This window comes from Lithobates pipiens, unplaced genomic scaffold (genome assembly GCF_037356315.1).
Source record: "Lithobates pipiens isolate NorthernLeopardFrog02 unplaced genomic scaffold, aLitPip1_a1.2 Scaffold_23, whole genome shotgun sequence".
NCBI lineage: Eukaryota > Metazoa > Chordata > Amphibia > Anura > Ranidae > Lithobates > Lithobates pipiens.
Window position 1 is genome coordinate 170,399,729 of NW_027507785.1, and position 16,763 is coordinate 170,416,491.

Genomic DNA, 16,763 nt, shown 5'->3' on the forward strand with positions numbered 1-16,763 from the left:
TGAGGACCCCGCAGGTCGCGGCGAGGCAAGTCGGAGACGCCTCGCCGCGCCTCGCTGTGTGAACCGGCCCTCAAGCTTCCTGAAGTCATTACAGAACCTCCAAGTGCCATTGGGACTAACACGATGGGGCTATTGGATTCCTCAATGACATCTAGCTCCAACATTCTTTTAATTTCATTGCTGATGTCCTTTCACCTCGCTTCAGTATGGTTTGAGCTTGACACGGACCCCAGGTTCAGTAACAATATCATACTGAAGTCGTGCCAGGTAACTCTGAATATTTCTCTCTATTCCTTATCAGGAACTCTCTAGCTTCCTGTTTTTGGGAATATGACAGGGTGTCTGGAATCGTGACCTCAAGGATCAGAGGGGACTCAGTACCCTTAGGCTTGAGGAACCTCGCAGTTAAGGCCTGTCTATCCTTTCAGGGCTTTAATAGGTTAATGTGGTAAATCTGTTCGGGCTTCCTTTTTCCTGGTTGATATACCTTGTGATTGACCTCCCCAAGTTTTTCAATGACTTCAAAGGGACCCTGCCACTTAGCCAGGAACTTGCTCTCAACAGTGGGAACTATCACCAGGACCCTGTCACCAGGTGAGAAAATACGGAGTTGGCCCCCCCTGTTCTGCAGTAAATGTTCTTTTACCTTTGGCATGATTGCTGCAATCCTCTCTTGTATTTGAGCGATATGCTCAATGACACTTTTATGGGGTGTCTGCTCCCCCTACCAAGTTTCTTTGGGTATGTCTAAGAGTCCCCGAGGGTGTCTCCCATAAAGCAACTCAAATTGAGAGTACACCGTAGAGGACTGGGGAACCTCCCTGATGGAAAACATCAAGTATGGTATCATGAAGTCCCAGTTTTTCCCATCCTTGTCAACAACCTTTTTCAACATCCTCTTTAACGTCTTATTGAAGCGTTCCATCTGTTTGAGGATGGTACACCAAGGTTCGCAACTGCGTCACCTTAAATAACTCGCACAGCTCCCTAGTTATTGGTGACATAAATGGGGTGCCCTGATCTGTAAGGACTTCTTTAGGGATGCCAACATGACTGAACACCACAAACAGCCCCTTCTGTGGGGGCAGAAAGGGCCTCTAAAGAGCGGAGGGGGCTGCAGGATCAGGTGAGGACAAGAGCGGCACGGACAGAGCGCAAGCAACTCGCGTCCTCACATCCCAGTCGTTTACCTTTATCCATAGTGCTTGAAGGTAAAAAACATTCAGCCTTTAGAGACATTTTATTGTGTCCCATTTCCTATCACCTACAGCTCAGATCTATCAATAATCTTTATTAATATATATTAATTATCCTAATTAAATCTCCCTGCTTTTACTAATTGCATTCATGATTTCAGGTCAGTTCTGGTGCGGATATGTATGCAAGCGCCTGCATTTTCCTGAATCACATTCTTTTTTAGATTTAGCAGCAAGTTTGTTGTGTTTGTGTATGATAATAAGGTTATAGGCTGTATGATTAACCCCCAACTGTCCCTGATTTGGAGCAATGTCCCTCATTTTGGTCTCATCCATATAGTTGTATATATAAAATGCACTTTTTACCTATCAAAAGGTGTTTTCCAGCGCTAAACCTTTCATGTGATTTCTAAATTGCTGCATTTGTAAATTACAAAAGACAAGATAAAGGAATAGCAGTGGTAAAAAAAAAAGCAATTGTGGGTTTGACTAATTTTTTTTCACAATTCTCCTTTAAGTGGGCGTGTCCTATGCCTGCATACTTTTGCTGAAAGGTGTCACTCATTACCATCTCAAAAAGTTGGAAGGTATGGTGTAGGGGCGTGATAACTGACAGGGGCCCTGCACAGGACATAATGAATACGTGTCACAGAATTAGGAAGTAAAGGTGGGAGATATTCACAAAGAAGGTTTACAGACTTCAAGATCATTCACACAATTTTTTTTTTTAAATCAACCAGGTTTATTTTGATTAACAGTGCATACATGTTATAGATTACATTTACAAAAATGGTACATATCGTACAAATCCTCAAATAACAATTGTATAACCATCTCAAATCTTCGATATCACATCACGTTTTATGCATGAAATAAATAAAGCAAAAAGGTACCTTGTGTCAGTGTTTTGGGTTGCTTCACTACCCATGGGCCGGAAGATATACGTGTCATTTACATTACTATGTGTTGTGCAAAAGCAGGCTATGAACAAGTGCTAGACTCCTGCAGCCACCTGTCCCAGATTTTGTAGTATTTCTCAGGACATCCTCCATTGGTGTAGATACATTTTTTGTAGGGGAGGGTGTTGTTTATTTCTGCTTTCCATTCTGCAATGCTCGGGGGACAAGTCCTCATCCATTTCCTAGCTATTGTCTTTCGTGCTGTGAATAGCGTCTCGTGTAGAAATGTCTTCATGTACCTGTCGGTCGAGTCTGGCAAGAGTCCTAAAAGGCACATTTTTGGGTCTAGCGTGGCTGGAGAGCCCATTTCGTCATGGAGGAATCTTACTATCTGTGTCCATAGTCCCTGTACTTTGGGGCATGACCACAGTAAGTGAATGAATGTTCCTGTCTCCCCTCCACACATTTGGCACAAAGTGGACTGGGAGCCTCTGTACCTGGCAACCCTGAGGGGGGTAAGGTATGCTTGATGGATTATGTAAATTTGGGTCAGCCTGTCCGAAAGTTTTGGCGAAACTGCCTTACAGAATTCCAGAGCTTCCTCCCATTCCCCGTCCTCGATAGGTCCCACCGCCCTTTCCCAGCGAGGCTTAAGTCCATAAGCTATTTTAGTTGCTTCTGGGGTAGAGAGTAGGTTGTAGAAGGCTGAAATTCGTTTTTGAGGATCAGTGTTTTTGATGATTGCCATAGTGACATTTGAAGTGGGCTTAGGGGGGGACAATGGGAATTGAGTGCGGGTTGCATGTTTGACTTGCAGATATCTAAAGAACATATGATTGGGAAGATTGTACTCCTCTTGGAGTGTGTGGAAGGTTTTTAGAGTCCCATTGGTAAGTAAATGATGGAGATAGAAGATTCCATAGGTGGACCAGCAATCTACATCAGGGATTTTGGCAGAATTCAAGTAGGGCCTTGTTGTGCCATAATGGGGTGAAGTCGTTATATTGGGGAATCTCTTGTTTAGCGGAGGCAATGTCCCATATGCATCTGTATTGATGCAGTAGGGCCAGCTCACCAGTCCTCAAACCAGTATTTCCGGTGTTTATTGTTATCGCATAAATAGGGTCTTTAGCGTATCTGGCCCACTTGGATCACATCAGCTGGAGGAACCTCTCCCTGTCTGTCTTGTCAGTGTGGTATAGTTGCGATAATTGGGACAAAATATAGTATAGGTTGAAATCTGGTAGTGCCATACCTCCCAGGTCAGGTGGGTTTTTTAGCGTCTGCCATGCCAGTTTGTGTCTGTTAGGACCCCATACGAAAGTTTTGAGGAGGGCTTCTAGAGTCTTGAAGTATTTCAAAGGTAAGTATGTTGGGGAGTGCCATATAACATATAATACTTTGGGAAGTAGAACAATTTTAATTAAGTTTATTCGGCCCCATACCCCCAGTGGCAGGCGAGCCCAGGTCCTCAGCTTAGTTTTTACATAGGACATAAGGGGTTCAATATTGAGATGTACAAAGTCTGTCGACATTCTGGATACATGGATCCCTAGATATTTGATGGTACTAACTCTCTGAAGTGGCAGACTGGTCTGTAACTCGGTTGGTGGGAAACTGTCTATTGGTAATATTTGCGATTTTTCCCAGTTAATTTTTAAACCGGAGAAGGTCCCAAATTGTTCAATTGTATGTAGTGCCACCCGCAAGGAGGATCCCAGATCTGCCAGGTATAAAAGGGTGTCATCCACGTACATACTGATTTTTTCAATCAGATTACCTGAGCATAGTCCCTTGATTTCTGGATTATCCTGGATGGATATGGCTAGCGGCTCAGCAGCCAGGGCGTATAGCAACGGCGAGAGAGGGCAGCCCTGCCTTGTGCCCCTGGTGAGGTCAAACTGCTCAGAGGGCCATCCGTTCGCCATCCCCCTGGCTGTGGGCGACTGATACAGCAGTTGTACCCATTTAATGAATTTAGGGCCAAAGCCATACCCCTCCAGACATTTCCACAAGTACTCCCATTCCACCGAGTCAAAGGCTTTCGCCGTGTCTAAAGTCACCACCACCCTAGATCCTGCCTCCATGTGTGTAGCCTGTAGGTTGATGAACAATTTGCGTAGGTTAAAGGATGTGTTGCGACCCGGCATGAATCCCACCTGGTCGACATGTATTAAGGAAAGGATAACTTTGTTCAATCTCAAGGATAGTACCTTGGCGAGAACTTTTATGTCTACCTGGAGTAGGGATATTGAACGATATGATTCCGGATATCCCGGGTCTTTCCCTGGTTTGGGAATGAGCACTATTACTGCCTCTCTCATGGATGGTGGTAAGGAAAAGGTTTCAAACAGGTGGTTGTATAGCTTGAGCAGTTTCGGGGTAAGAAGTTCACTGTACTGAGAATAAAACTCGATTGGAAGACCGTCTGAACCAGGGGATTTGGATCTGGCAAAACTGGCTATAGCCGTGGCTATTTCATCTGTAGTGAGGGGTGCCTCAAGAAGGTCAAGCTGGTCTGTCGTCAGTTGAGGGAGGGTAATGCTATGTAAGAAGGCCGTTCTCTGGTCCGTTGGGTCTGTAGTCGTCTTGTATAAATCTGCAAAGAAGTCTCTAAATATAGCAGTTATTCTTTGAGGATCTGTTATCTGATGGCCCTCTGGTCCATGTAGCGTGATGACCACTGGGGGTCTATCCTCACTATGTACCAGGTAAGCCAACAGCTTGCCTGCCTTTTCTCCATGCTCAAAGAATTTCTGCTTCGTGAAAAACAGTTTTTGTCTGGCCTTTGTAAACTGAAGTTGAGTTGCCACTCTGGATTGCAGCTTGAGTCGAGCTGCTATCTCTGAGGTAGGATTAATGGCATACTCCCGTTCCGTGGAGGTTAGTTCTGCTAGCGCTCTGTCAAAGATATCTGCAGATTTTGTCTTAATTGCATTTATGTGGGAGGTAACGGTCACGCGCGTGTATAGTTTGAATGAGTCCCAAATCTCCGCAATAGAGGCAGTTTGGTCATTTTCCGCGAACTATTGTTTCCATAGGTTCGGGAGCTCGTCATCGTCCGGTAGCAGGGACAACCAAAATGGGTTTAGGCGCCAAGGCTTTGGGGGTTTACCCATGGGGATGCTCAGTGAGGTCCAGTATGGGCTGTGGTCAGATAGTAGTCTTGGGCAAAAGGTTGTTTCCAGTATCCGTGGCGTTAGGGTGCTTGATACAAGAATAAAGTCAATGCGGGACATGGTGGGAAGGTGAAAAGCAGGAATAGGCTTTTGCGAGGGGAAATTTGTAGCGCCAAGTGTCTATTAAGTGGACAGTGGAGATCAGTTTTGAGAATTTTGTCTCCCTGTTAGCCGCATCCGTCCCCTGTGTAGCCTGGAGTCTATCTAAAAGATCATTCACATTATTAGTAGTAGACTAGAAATAACTGGAATACAATATGGAAATGAATATATGATTTTACTTTTTTTAATTCATTCTTTTAACATAGATACGCTTTACATTTGAAATACATGAGTATTGCACTATATTGTGCTTGCATAGCACATAACGGGTTAAAGAGAACATTGAGGATGCTCTCCAATGGGCGGTACAAGGCGGTGCAGCCTCTAGAGGGAGGTAAGGGGTAGTGCCGCCTCTAGTGTACTGGGCGGTATGAGGCGGTGTGTCCTGTAGTGGGCGGTACAGCCTCTAGTCTAGGTGGTATTACAGGTCTCTAGTGGGCGGTACGGGCGTCCTTTAGTGGGCGGTACAGTGTGTAAGGTGGTATTACAGGGAGGGGGGGTCTGTAGTGGGCGGTACAGTGTGTAGTGGGCGGTGCGTCTTTCAGTGGGCGGTACAGTCTTTCTAAGTGGTATTACAGGACGGTGCGATCTGTAGTGGGCGGTACCGTCACTAAGTTGTATTACAGGGCGGGGAGTTCTTCAGTGGGCGGTACAGTCTTTCTAAGTGGTATTACAGGACGCTACGGTCTGTAGTGGGCGGTATGGGGCGGGGCGTCCTTCAGTGGACGGGACGGGACGGGACGGTGCGTTCTTCAGTGGGCGGTACAGTCTTTCTAAGCGGGGCGGTGCGTTCTTCAGTGGACGGTACAGACTCTAAGTTGTATTACAGGGCGGGGCGGTACGGGGCGGGGCGTTCTTCAGTGGGCGGCACATTCTTCAGTGCAGTCCAACGAAGAACGCCTGTAGGGTGTGATAGTGGGCGGTACAGGGAGGTGTGGTCTCGAGTGACAGACGGACAGGTAGTTCCGGGTTAGGCGGAGGAGGGTGTACACAGTGTGAATGTCCTGTGTCGCTGTCAGGGGTGATATCCGGGTGACCAGTGGAGTGTTCGGTGTGCGGATAGGGATAGGAGAGCTCGGCTGTAGTAGGATGAGAGCGGTGTGTGCGGGGCCTGGCGGAGTGACTGGGAAGGATGCCGAGGAGTGATCTGCCCTAGGAGGGGGAAGAAGTAGGTAGGTGGGGTAGGTAGGTAGAGCGGCGGGTCCTCGCTGTGATCTGGTTGAGGGAAGGGTCAGGCTATCCGCTCAGTTGGCGGGGATCAGGGCAGCCATTCCTGCATACGGCTGCAGGCTCATGGGATCGGAGAGCAGCTCTCTGAGGGGATTCACCCTCCAGGAGCCTCCATGGAGCCAGCCCTCCGGTCTCACCATATACCCGGCTCTGCTCCAGGATGGACGCCTGGCCTCAGTCTTCGTCTATCAGCTGGAGAACCAGGAGAAGGTGGATAAGGCCGCTAAGGTACGAGGATTGGACATTCCAGGGACTGTCATGTATCATGTGTGGGGACACAGGGGACTGGCCAATCAGGAGGCAGTCTGTCACTCCTGGGAGGGGTCATTTGTCCCCTTAGTCCCACAAGAGCAGGGACATCCAGGCTGTGGAGCCCAAGATGGGGAGCACCATACCAGAGCTTCTCAGCCCTGTCCTCAGGTACCCCCAACAGGCCATGTGGGCAGGTTTTCCATCATCTTCCCAGGTGCCTGCAATCAGAGTCAATGGCTTGGTATTTTGTACAGCTATTTCATCCAAGGGAAATTCCCCAAACATGGCCTGTTGAGGGTACTGGAGGACTGAGGCTGAGGACCACTGCACTATACAATCTGCTTTAGATCTACTAACAGCTATGCAATTGGATTGTATAAGTTTGTCCTTCTATTACATTGTTTTTATAGATGTTACTGAGATTGTACGATCAGATTGTAGTGTGTATGGCCACCCCAAGATCAACTGCAGCTCCATATCCAAAGAAAACAATAAAATGCCCGTATTTGGAGTATTACTTAAGCTATAATAACACGCTAGTAGGAGGTCACCCTAAAAATACAAGTGTGGCCCCTGACACTTCCAGGGGACTGCACAAAAGCTGGCTGTTCAGTTAGGCTGTGATACCCCCCGACACCCAAACACCCGCCCTGGTGCAATTCTTCAGACTGCAAAGTATGCCAAGGAGAAAGTTGGTATTGGTTTGTAATGAGTGCAGTAATAACTCCCTGACATTGGCGACCGCTGTAACCGCTGACCGTCCTATTCTAGTGCTACATCTACACCTCCTTTGCAACCCTAGACAAGTAACTTGTAAACCTTTTTAAAGCGTTACCTATAGAGATTTTTAAAGTGGAGTTCTGCTCTAAAGTGGAACTTCCACATATCTGTCTCCTCCCCCCTCCACTGCCACATTTGACACCTTTCAGGGGGGAACAGGTACCTGTTATTGATGGAGACGTGGTGCCGTCCTCATTCGGCCCCCCTCCTCATTCCTCCGCTGCTGGGGCAATTTCAAACACACTTGACGCATGCACAAGAGAGAACCGGCTGTGATGCCAAAAAGCTTACCAGGAATGGCGGCGGCTCCCGACAGCTGATCTAAAGATTGGCTGGGGTGCCAAAATCGTGGGCTCCCTGGACAGGTAAGTGTCCATATTTTAAAAGTCAGCAACTGCAGTATTTGTAGCTGCTGACTTTTTAAAATTTTCGTTGGGGGCGGGGGCCTCCTCTTTTAAGTATTGTAGCTTTTCCCCATTCCACGAGTATGCGCAATTTTACAGTGTTACATGTTTGGTATAAGTCTACACTCTTTACTATTTATATATTGTGTTTTTATCATTCGTTAAAGTGTGTGTGTGTTTTTTTTCCCCCCAAATAAATTGTGTTTGAAAAACAGCTGTGCAAATACCGCATGACTTAAAAAAATTGCAATCACCACCATTTTATTCTCTAGGGCCTCTGCTAAATAAAATATCATGTTGTGGGTTTGAAGTAATTTTCTAGAAAACAAAAGTTTTTTTTTTTTTCATGTAAACAAAAAGCGTCAGAAAAGGCTTGGTCTTCAAGTGGTTAATGTCAGGGCTGCTCTTGAGACCTTCTATAATAAGTTGGCCTCCACCAATATTGGTGGATTAAAAGAAGATTTATTTATTTCTTCCTAATCTTGTCCTACTTCTTGACTTGTTGAGTTTAGTAGGCCATTATGTTCCATTGGGAGTTTTCATATGATGACTGTTTCATTTCTCCTGTCCTACTTTTACTTCGCTACCTTCTGGATGTGATTCTTAGACAAATATATTTTGCGCTCTGTTAGTCACTCTCTTAAAGAGGAGCTCCGGGCTCTTTCAGAAAAAAAATAAGTCAGAAGCTACAAATACTGTAGTTGCTGACATTTAATATTAGGACACTTACCTGTCCAGCGATTGACGAGGTCTTCATCCGCACTGATTTTGTAATCTGCTATTGGATGCTGCCGCCGCCATCTTGGCTAAGGGAAACCCGCACTGAAGCTTTGTGGCTTCACAGCTGGTTCCCCAGTCCGCATGCGCGAAGTGCACTGCACTTTGTGAATGGCCTGACAACAGGGGAAGGGGCGGGGGGGGGGTGCCGAACCTCTGGCTGAGTTCACTGTGCCGAAGACAAAGCAGGTACCTATCGTACCAAATGTACAGGGTGAGGAGGTGACCAAGCAGAGCTTCCCCTTTTTGGTGGGGCTCCGCTTTAAGTCTGACTCTCATGGTCTGAGAGCTATGTCTTAACAGTGCCCATGGTATTTTGCTGCTATACTAGGCAATAGGAAATGTAAACAACATTTTGGAAAAATACTGGCAGGATTTTATACCTTGTTGAAGGAGGGGTGCACTATCCAAAATTGACCATACTTCATAAGAGTGTCTATAGACCACAATGGGAGAGAGGGATTCCCCCATCAACACTGACTGTGTTGATGGGGAAATCAAGCGATTTTGTTGCAGGAAAAACAATTGCTCCAAATGTGGTCGGTTTAAACCTACCTTCCAGTTCAAGGAATGTAGGCCAAAACTTCCTAAAATCTTCTACAGCCTGTGATGGCGCTGTCCCCAGGTACTGTAAGGGGGAAGTGGCCATTGGCACCAATGTTCCCTATGGTTCCAGGAGGAAGTGCTGTTCTTTTCTTTCGGGCCACACATGGAAAATGTGTACTCTCTCCTGTCGCACCCGCTAAGCTTATCATTGGCAACCAGGGAGAGCACACTGCTCATATGGTGCTCCCTCCAATGGCACTAGGGGGATGCTGGTCCCAATGGCTGCTCCTTCCCTAAATAACTGGGGACAGATCCATCACAGGCTGTGGAAGATTTTAAGAAGGCTTCTTTTGGCCTACATCCCTTGAACTGCAAGGTAAATCTATCTGAAAGGTGGTTTTAGCACACTATGCTGCTCCACCCATATCGGACAGCATAGTCTGCTTATTGGCTAACGGCCGCACTATTATTACACTTTCGGGGTCTGGTCATGAGTGCGTGACAGCTCACTCCCCCTGTGATTTTATGATGATGATGTCTGCCTGCACCTGCTGATCGTTCGGTGCACTGACAAAATGGCAGTCTGCATATGTAAACAAGGCAGATTGCCGTTCTGTCAGTATGGAAAGCATGGATACTGTTTCTGTAAAGCAGGAACACAGATCCAATGTCGTCCACTAGTGAAAGCACCTCCCCAGACTACACTGAAACATTAGCTAGGCACACGGTTCACCCTTTGATCTCTCCTGATGTTAACCCCTTTCCCAGCCAGTGTCAATAGTACAGTGACAGTGCATATTTTAGCACTGATCACTATAATATTCTCGCTAGTCCCCCAAAAAAAAGTGTGAGGTGTCCGATTTTGTCCACCACAATATTGGAGTCCTGCTATAAGTTGCTTATTGCTGTCATTACTAGTAAAATAAATAAAAAATAAATATCCCATAGTTTGTAGATATATGCTGCTTGGGACTTTTTTTTTTTTTTAATCAAAAATATGTGGCAGAATACATATTGGTCTAAATCTATGAAGAAATTGGATACAAAAAAAAAAAAAATCATTGGCTGTGTTTTATAGCAGAAAGTAAAAAAAAATATATATAGTTTTTTTTTTTCAAATTTGTTGGTCATTCTTTGTTTATGGTGCAAAAAATTTAAAACTGCAGAGGTAATCAAATACCAACAAAAGAAAGCTCTATTTGCAGGAAAGAAAGGACATCAATTTTATTTGCACGACTGCGCAGTTGTCAGTTAAAATAATGCAGTGCTGTATTGCAAAAAAAAATGGCCTGGTTATGAAGGGAGGTAAGTGGTTCAAGCTGAAGTGGTGTGTGGTTTTTTTATTTATTTATTTTTAAACAGCACCAGGGACTCTACTTGTATGAATGCAGTTTCCCATGTGCTGGTTGCGATTGTGTTCCGTGAAATCTTCAGACCATGGAAAAAAAAGAAACTTTGAAAAGTGCAGTTGCACTCTGCAAGTGCAATTGCTCCAGAGCTTAGTAAATGAGGTAACTCTTCACTTTGCACAGATTAGCCAATCGCCTGCAAAGGAAAATGGGGAAAAAACAACATTTTTGATTGGATGATGGAAGTCAGCAGAGCTTTTTCTCATTTTCTAAGCTCTGAAGCACCTGCTCTTGCGGAGTGCAACTGCATTCTGCAAAGTGCATAGTCAATTTGCCTTTAGTAAATCAACCCCTCTGCTCTCCTCGGTAGGCACCTCCATAGAGCATCTGCTAACGCCAGCCAAAAATGGAGTGCAAACATGATGATTATCTTTGTGAATTGACCTTTGGGCAGAAAATAGAGCTGAGACGGATGATTATAGAGCACTCCTAGTACAGTGCGTTTATATCAGGAGCTAGTTTTCAAATCTTGTTTGTGTTTGAGCTTGGTGGTTGGACATTTAGAGCCCATTCACACAGGGGCAACTCCTGATCCGACTTCAGGTCGCCCCTAGTCGCCTCAGGTCGGACAACATTTAAAAAGCAATGTAAGTGAATGAGAGCCGTCTTAATGCACACTACTGAAGTCGCTCCGACTTCAGAAAAGGTTCCTGTACTACTTCTATCCGACTTGTAGGCGACCGGTACCCATTGATTTCAATGGAGGTCGCCTCCAAGTCGGATCTCCGTTTATACGGAGGCGACTTTGACAGAATTATCAGCTCTCAAGAGGGAACTCCACGGCAAATTTCTGAAAAAAATTTGGCGTGGGTTCCCCCTCCGAGAGCATACCAGGCCCTTAGGTCTGGTATGGATTCCAAGGGGAACCCCCTACGCCGAAAAAACGGCGTGGGGGTCCCCCCCAGATCCACACCAGACCCTTATCCGAGCACGCTACCCGGCCGGCCAGGAAAGGGGGTGGGGACGAGCGGGCGCCCCCCCCCCTCCTGAGCCGTACCAGGCCGCGTGCCCTCAACATGGGGGGGTGCCTTGGGGGAGGGGGGGCCTGTGGCCCCCCCACCCCAAAGCACCTTGTCCCCATGTCGATGAGGACAAGGGCCTCTTCCCGACAACCCTGGCCGTTGGTTGTCGGGGTCTGCGGGCGGGGGGCTTATCGGAATCCGGGAGCCCCCTTTAATAAGGGGGCCCCCGGATACCGGCCCCCCACCCTATGTGAATGAGTATGGGGTACAATGTACCCCTACCCATTCACCTGTGGAAAAAAAGTACAAAAAAAAAACACAACACAGGGAAAAAATATTTTATTGCACAGCTCCGGGGGTCTTCCGTCTTCGGGGGTCTTCTCGCCGGACTCCTCCGCTATCTTCTTGTAGCTCTTTTACTAGCGGAGGAGTCCGGCTGTCTTCCTCCCCGCCGCCGGCCTCTTCTCCCGACTTCGGGGGTCTTGTCCCCCTCTTCGGTTCTTCTGCCGGGCCACCGTGCCTTCTTATAGCTCTTTTACAGGCGGTGGCCCGGTCTTCTGTCGTCGCCGCCGCCTTCCGTTCTTCTTCTTCTCCAGGAGATGTTGACACGACGCTCTCTCCGGCCGGAATGCCAGAGCCGCCCTGCGCTGCCACTTATATAGGGACAATGGGGCGGTGTCACATGGGTTGATGTCACATGGGTTGGTCACATGGGTTGATGTCACATGGTAAGGGGGCGGGGTCACCATGTGACATCAACCCATGTGACCAACCCATGTGACATCAACCCATGTGACACCGCCCCATTGTCCCTATATAAGTGGCAGCGCAGGGCGGCTCTGGCATTCCGGCCGGAGAGAGCGTCGTGTCAACATCTCCTGGAGAAGAAGAAGAAGAAGAACGGAAGGCGGCGGCGGCGGCGGCGGCGGCGACGGCGACGACAGAAGACCGGGCCACCGCCTGTAAAAGAGCTATAAGAAGGCGCGGTGGCCCGGCAGAAGAACCGAAGAGGGGGACAAGACCCCCGAAGTCGGGAGAAGAGGCCGGCGGCGGGGAGGAAGAAAGCCGGACTCCTCCGCTAGTAAAAGAGCTACAAGAAGATAGCGGAGGAGTCCGGCGAGAAGACCCCCGAAGACGGAAGACCCCCGGAGCTGTGCAATAAAATATTTTTTCCCTGTGTTGTGTTTTTTTTTTTTGTACTTTTTTTCCACAGGTGAATGGGTAGGGGTACATTGTACCCCATACTCATTCACATAGGGTGGGGGGCCGGTATCCGGGGGCCCCCTTATTAAAGGGGGCTCCCGGATTCCGATAAGCCCCCCGCCCGCAGACCCCGACAACCAACGGCCAGGGTTGTCGGGAAGAGGCCCTTGTCCTCATCGACATGGGGACAAGGTGCTTTGGGGTGGGGGGGCCGCAGGCCCCCCCTCCCCCAAGGCACCCCCCCATGTTGAGGGCACGCGGCCTGGTACGGCTCAGGAGGGGGGGGGGGGGGCGCCCGCTCGTCCCCACCCCCTTTCCTGGCCGGCCGGGTAGCGTGCTCGGATAAGGGTCTGGTGTGGATCTGGGCGGGACCCCCACGCTGTTTTTCGGCGTAGGGGGTTCCCCTTGGAATCCATACCAGACCTAAGGGCCTGGTATGCTCTCGGAGGGGGAACCCACGCCAAATTTTTTTCAGAAATTTGCCGTGGAGTTCCCCCTTGAGCTCATTCTCTGCTTGGCCTCGGCAAAAGTCGCCTGGCCTGGGGCGACTTGTAAGTCGTCCCAAGTCGGGCTTGAAGTCATCACAAGTCGTTTTGAAGTCGTCCCAAGTCGTGCTGTGATCTTAACTCAAGTCGTGTCCAAGTTGCCTGACTCAAGTCGCCTACAAGTCGTGTTGCCCCTGTGTGAATGGGCTCTTGGGTATAAAGCAGAGTGCTCCGAGGCCGAGCTGCTGTAAGCAGACACATTTTAGTGCCATAGAGGCCTGAGAGGCGAGTTGTTTTCTTTAGCACAGCATACACATTTGAATGTACCAGGCATGATTTGGATCCCTAGCTCGTGTTTTTTTTTTTTTTTTTTTTTTTAATCAAAACCACCTGCATGTTTCAGCTCAGGTGTTATTTGCATAGCTACCTGTGCACTGTAAGCCTATATCCCCTCGTGCTCTGTCTGCCAGGAGGAGGGCATAACTTTTGTGGATTTGTGCCATGGTAATTATCAACAACAGAAATGAACTTCGTGTCCTCCCCCAGGTGGCTGTACTATTTTCTACTTCATTATCGCACAAGGGAGCTGTAGAAAGAAACCTCAAGGGGTTAAAAAACAGTACATTCAGCATTTGTACATGGAGCAGGGATCGTTCATGCTTCCCTCCCAGTAATGCCAATCTTTTCAGATAAACCAATACATTTAAAAAAAAAAAAAAAAAAACACAAAATTCAGAGGGAAAGTTTTGAGTCACTGTAACTTGGCAGAGTTTAAAAGAAAAACACACAGATGCTTACCTTGGTGGATGCAGCATCTGTGTCCATTGCAATTTCTAAGACTGAGAACTGACTGATAAAAGATTGCTGATCGCTCAAATCTCGGTCCTCCCTTTGTAGACAACCATTGACTGTCAGTGACCAGCTCTCTGCTCTGCCCCTCCAGAACTCACTGAGAGGCTGAGCCAGCTGCCACTCCAGGCATCTGGGTGGATCCCCACATGAAAGTCTGGTTCTATCCAGAGCCTGTACCAACTGAGTGATGGCAGTCCACAGCAGACTTTGGGCTGCTGTTGGCAGAATATGAGTCACAGGAGTGCAGAACTAAGTGCTTTATTGTGACTCGTGGTAGTACTTTTCCTTTTAAGGGGAATGGGAAATAGAATTATATTCTGTTTATCATCTTTTTAGCTGCAGTTGCACGATGTGACTGTTGCAGTGATGGCAAATTATATCCTTTATTCTGTGTACCCTGTAATCTACGTTTTTTATAAAATCGTGTTACTGTGTTTTTCTGCCTCCTTTCAAAGTCCTCTGAGCTCCAAGTCTCTTCTTTTTTTCCTATTTTTTATTGTCTATGTGGAACAAGCAATGCATGTTAGTTGCAGTCATGTGCACTGCTCTATACACACTATGAATCCCAAGGTCCATCTCAGCAGGTGAGCGATTACATTCCTACATACAGTGGGACCATGGAGACCGATTGTAGCCACTCTCCAGCAGGAAGTCGGGTCACAGCTGCTAAGTAATTTGCAGGTGGCTGAGAGCCGGTTCACACAGGGGCGACAGTACTTCAACACGAGTTGGGGCGACTTGCAACATGACTTTAAGTCGCCCCAGGCCAGTCGACTTTTGCCGTGGCCAATCACAGAATGAGCTCTCAAGGGGGAACTCCACACCAAATAAAAAAAAAAAAAAAAAAAAAAAAAAAAAAAACCCGGGGTGGGTTCCCCCTTCAGGAGCATACCAGGCCCTTAGGTCTGGTATGGATTTTAACGGGATCTGGGGGGGACCCCCCACGCCATTTTTTTCGGCGTAGGGGGTCCCCCCCAGATACATACCAGACCCTTATCCGAGCACGCTGGCCGGCCAGGAAAGGGGGTGGGGACGAGCGAGTGCCCCCCCCCCCCGAGCCGTACCAGGCCGCGTGCCATGTTGATGACAAGGGCCCCCCCACCCAAAAGCACCTTGTCCCCATGTTGATGACAAGGGCCTCTTCCCGACAACCCTGGCCGTTGGTTGTCAGGGTCTGCGGGCGGGGGGCTTATCGGAATCCATGAGCCCCCTTTAATAAGGGGGCTCCCGGATACTGGCCCCCCCACCCTATGTGAATGAGTATGGGGTACAATGTACCCCTACCCATTCACCTGTGAAAAAAATCCAGGGGCCCCCTTATTAAAGGGGGCTGACAGATTCCGATAAGCCCCCCGCCCGCAGACCCTGACAACCAACGGCCAGGGTTGTCGGGAAGAGGCCCTTGTCCTCATCAACATGGGGACAAGGTGCTTTGGGGTGGGGGGGCCGCGCCCCCATGTTGAGGGCACGCGGCCTGGTACGGCTGGGGGGGGGGGCGCGGTAGTCCCCACCCCCTTTCCTGGCTGGCCGGGTAGCGTGCTCGGATAAGGGTCTGGTATGGATCTGGGGGGACCTCCACGCCTTTTTTTCAGCGTGGGGGTTCCCCTTAAAATCCATACCAGACCTAAGAGCCTGGTATGCTCTTGGAGGGGGAACCCACGCCAAAATTTTTAAATAAATTTGGCGTGGAGTTCCCTTTTTGAGAGCTGATAATTCTGTGAGAGACGCCTCCGTACAGACGGAGATCCGACTTGGAGGCAACCTCCATTGAAATCAATGGGTACCAGTCGCCTACAAGTCGGATAGAAGTAGTACAGGAACCTTTTCTGAAGTTGGAGCGACTTCAGTAGTGTGCATTAAGATGGCTCTCATTCACTTACATTGATTTTTACATGTAGGGCGACCTGAAGTCTGATCTGAGTCACCCCTATGTGAACCGGCTCTGAGAGAAATAGATTATTTTTTGCTTTATGAATGCATACTTGAGTTCAAATGTTTTTATTTTTTTACAAGAGTTTAGTACCACTTTAAGACCCCAAGGGGTGATGCAGATGCCTGAGGGCAATTGAATCATCCTTGTTTGTCTAACCTCCCTTTAACCTCTTGTGGACTGCCCCATGCACATATATGGTGATTGGGCAGGCCTCTCCTATGGGGCGGCGGCCTATGTGATCCGGTATTTATGGGTAAGGGGTGGACACCCGCCGACCCATCTATGCTGTGATTCGGTACAGCACAAGTTGGTCAGCAGGTTCTGACCAATGATTTATGGCTGGGACCTGCTGATCAGCTTAATGAATCATAGTACAGAGCCCTGTGCTTAGTAACAACACAGGGCTCTTTACATGGAGCAGCGATGTGGCTTTTTTTTTTTTTCTCTCCCTGCAAAGCAGCCACATTGATTAGAAAAGCAGTGCACGTTACATTGTTAGGCACACAGTTAACCCCCATTGATTGCCCCTAGGTGTTAACCCCTTCCCAGCCAGT

General features: G+C 48.1%; 1 protein-coding gene across 2 annotated transcripts in view; it reads left to right on the forward strand.

Moving 5' to 3' along the window:
* The first annotated feature begins 2,500 nt into the window (after positions 1-2,500).
* The window catches only part of SCYL3 (SCY1 like pseudokinase 3), a 104,564-nt gene continuing 90,301 nt past the window's right edge, over positions 2,501-16,763 (forward strand). The window contains exon 1 of one of the 2 annotated variants that reach the window (XM_077452602.1): positions 2,501-2,524. In XM_077452602.1, the coding sequence (XP_077308728.1) occupies positions 2,516-2,524 (9 nt within the window). In that variant the 5' untranslated portion in view covers positions 2,501-2,515. Of the gene's footprint in view, positions 2,525-6,280; positions 6,835-16,763 lie in introns of those variants that run through there. The other variant, XM_077452601.1, reaches the window with a different exon arrangement.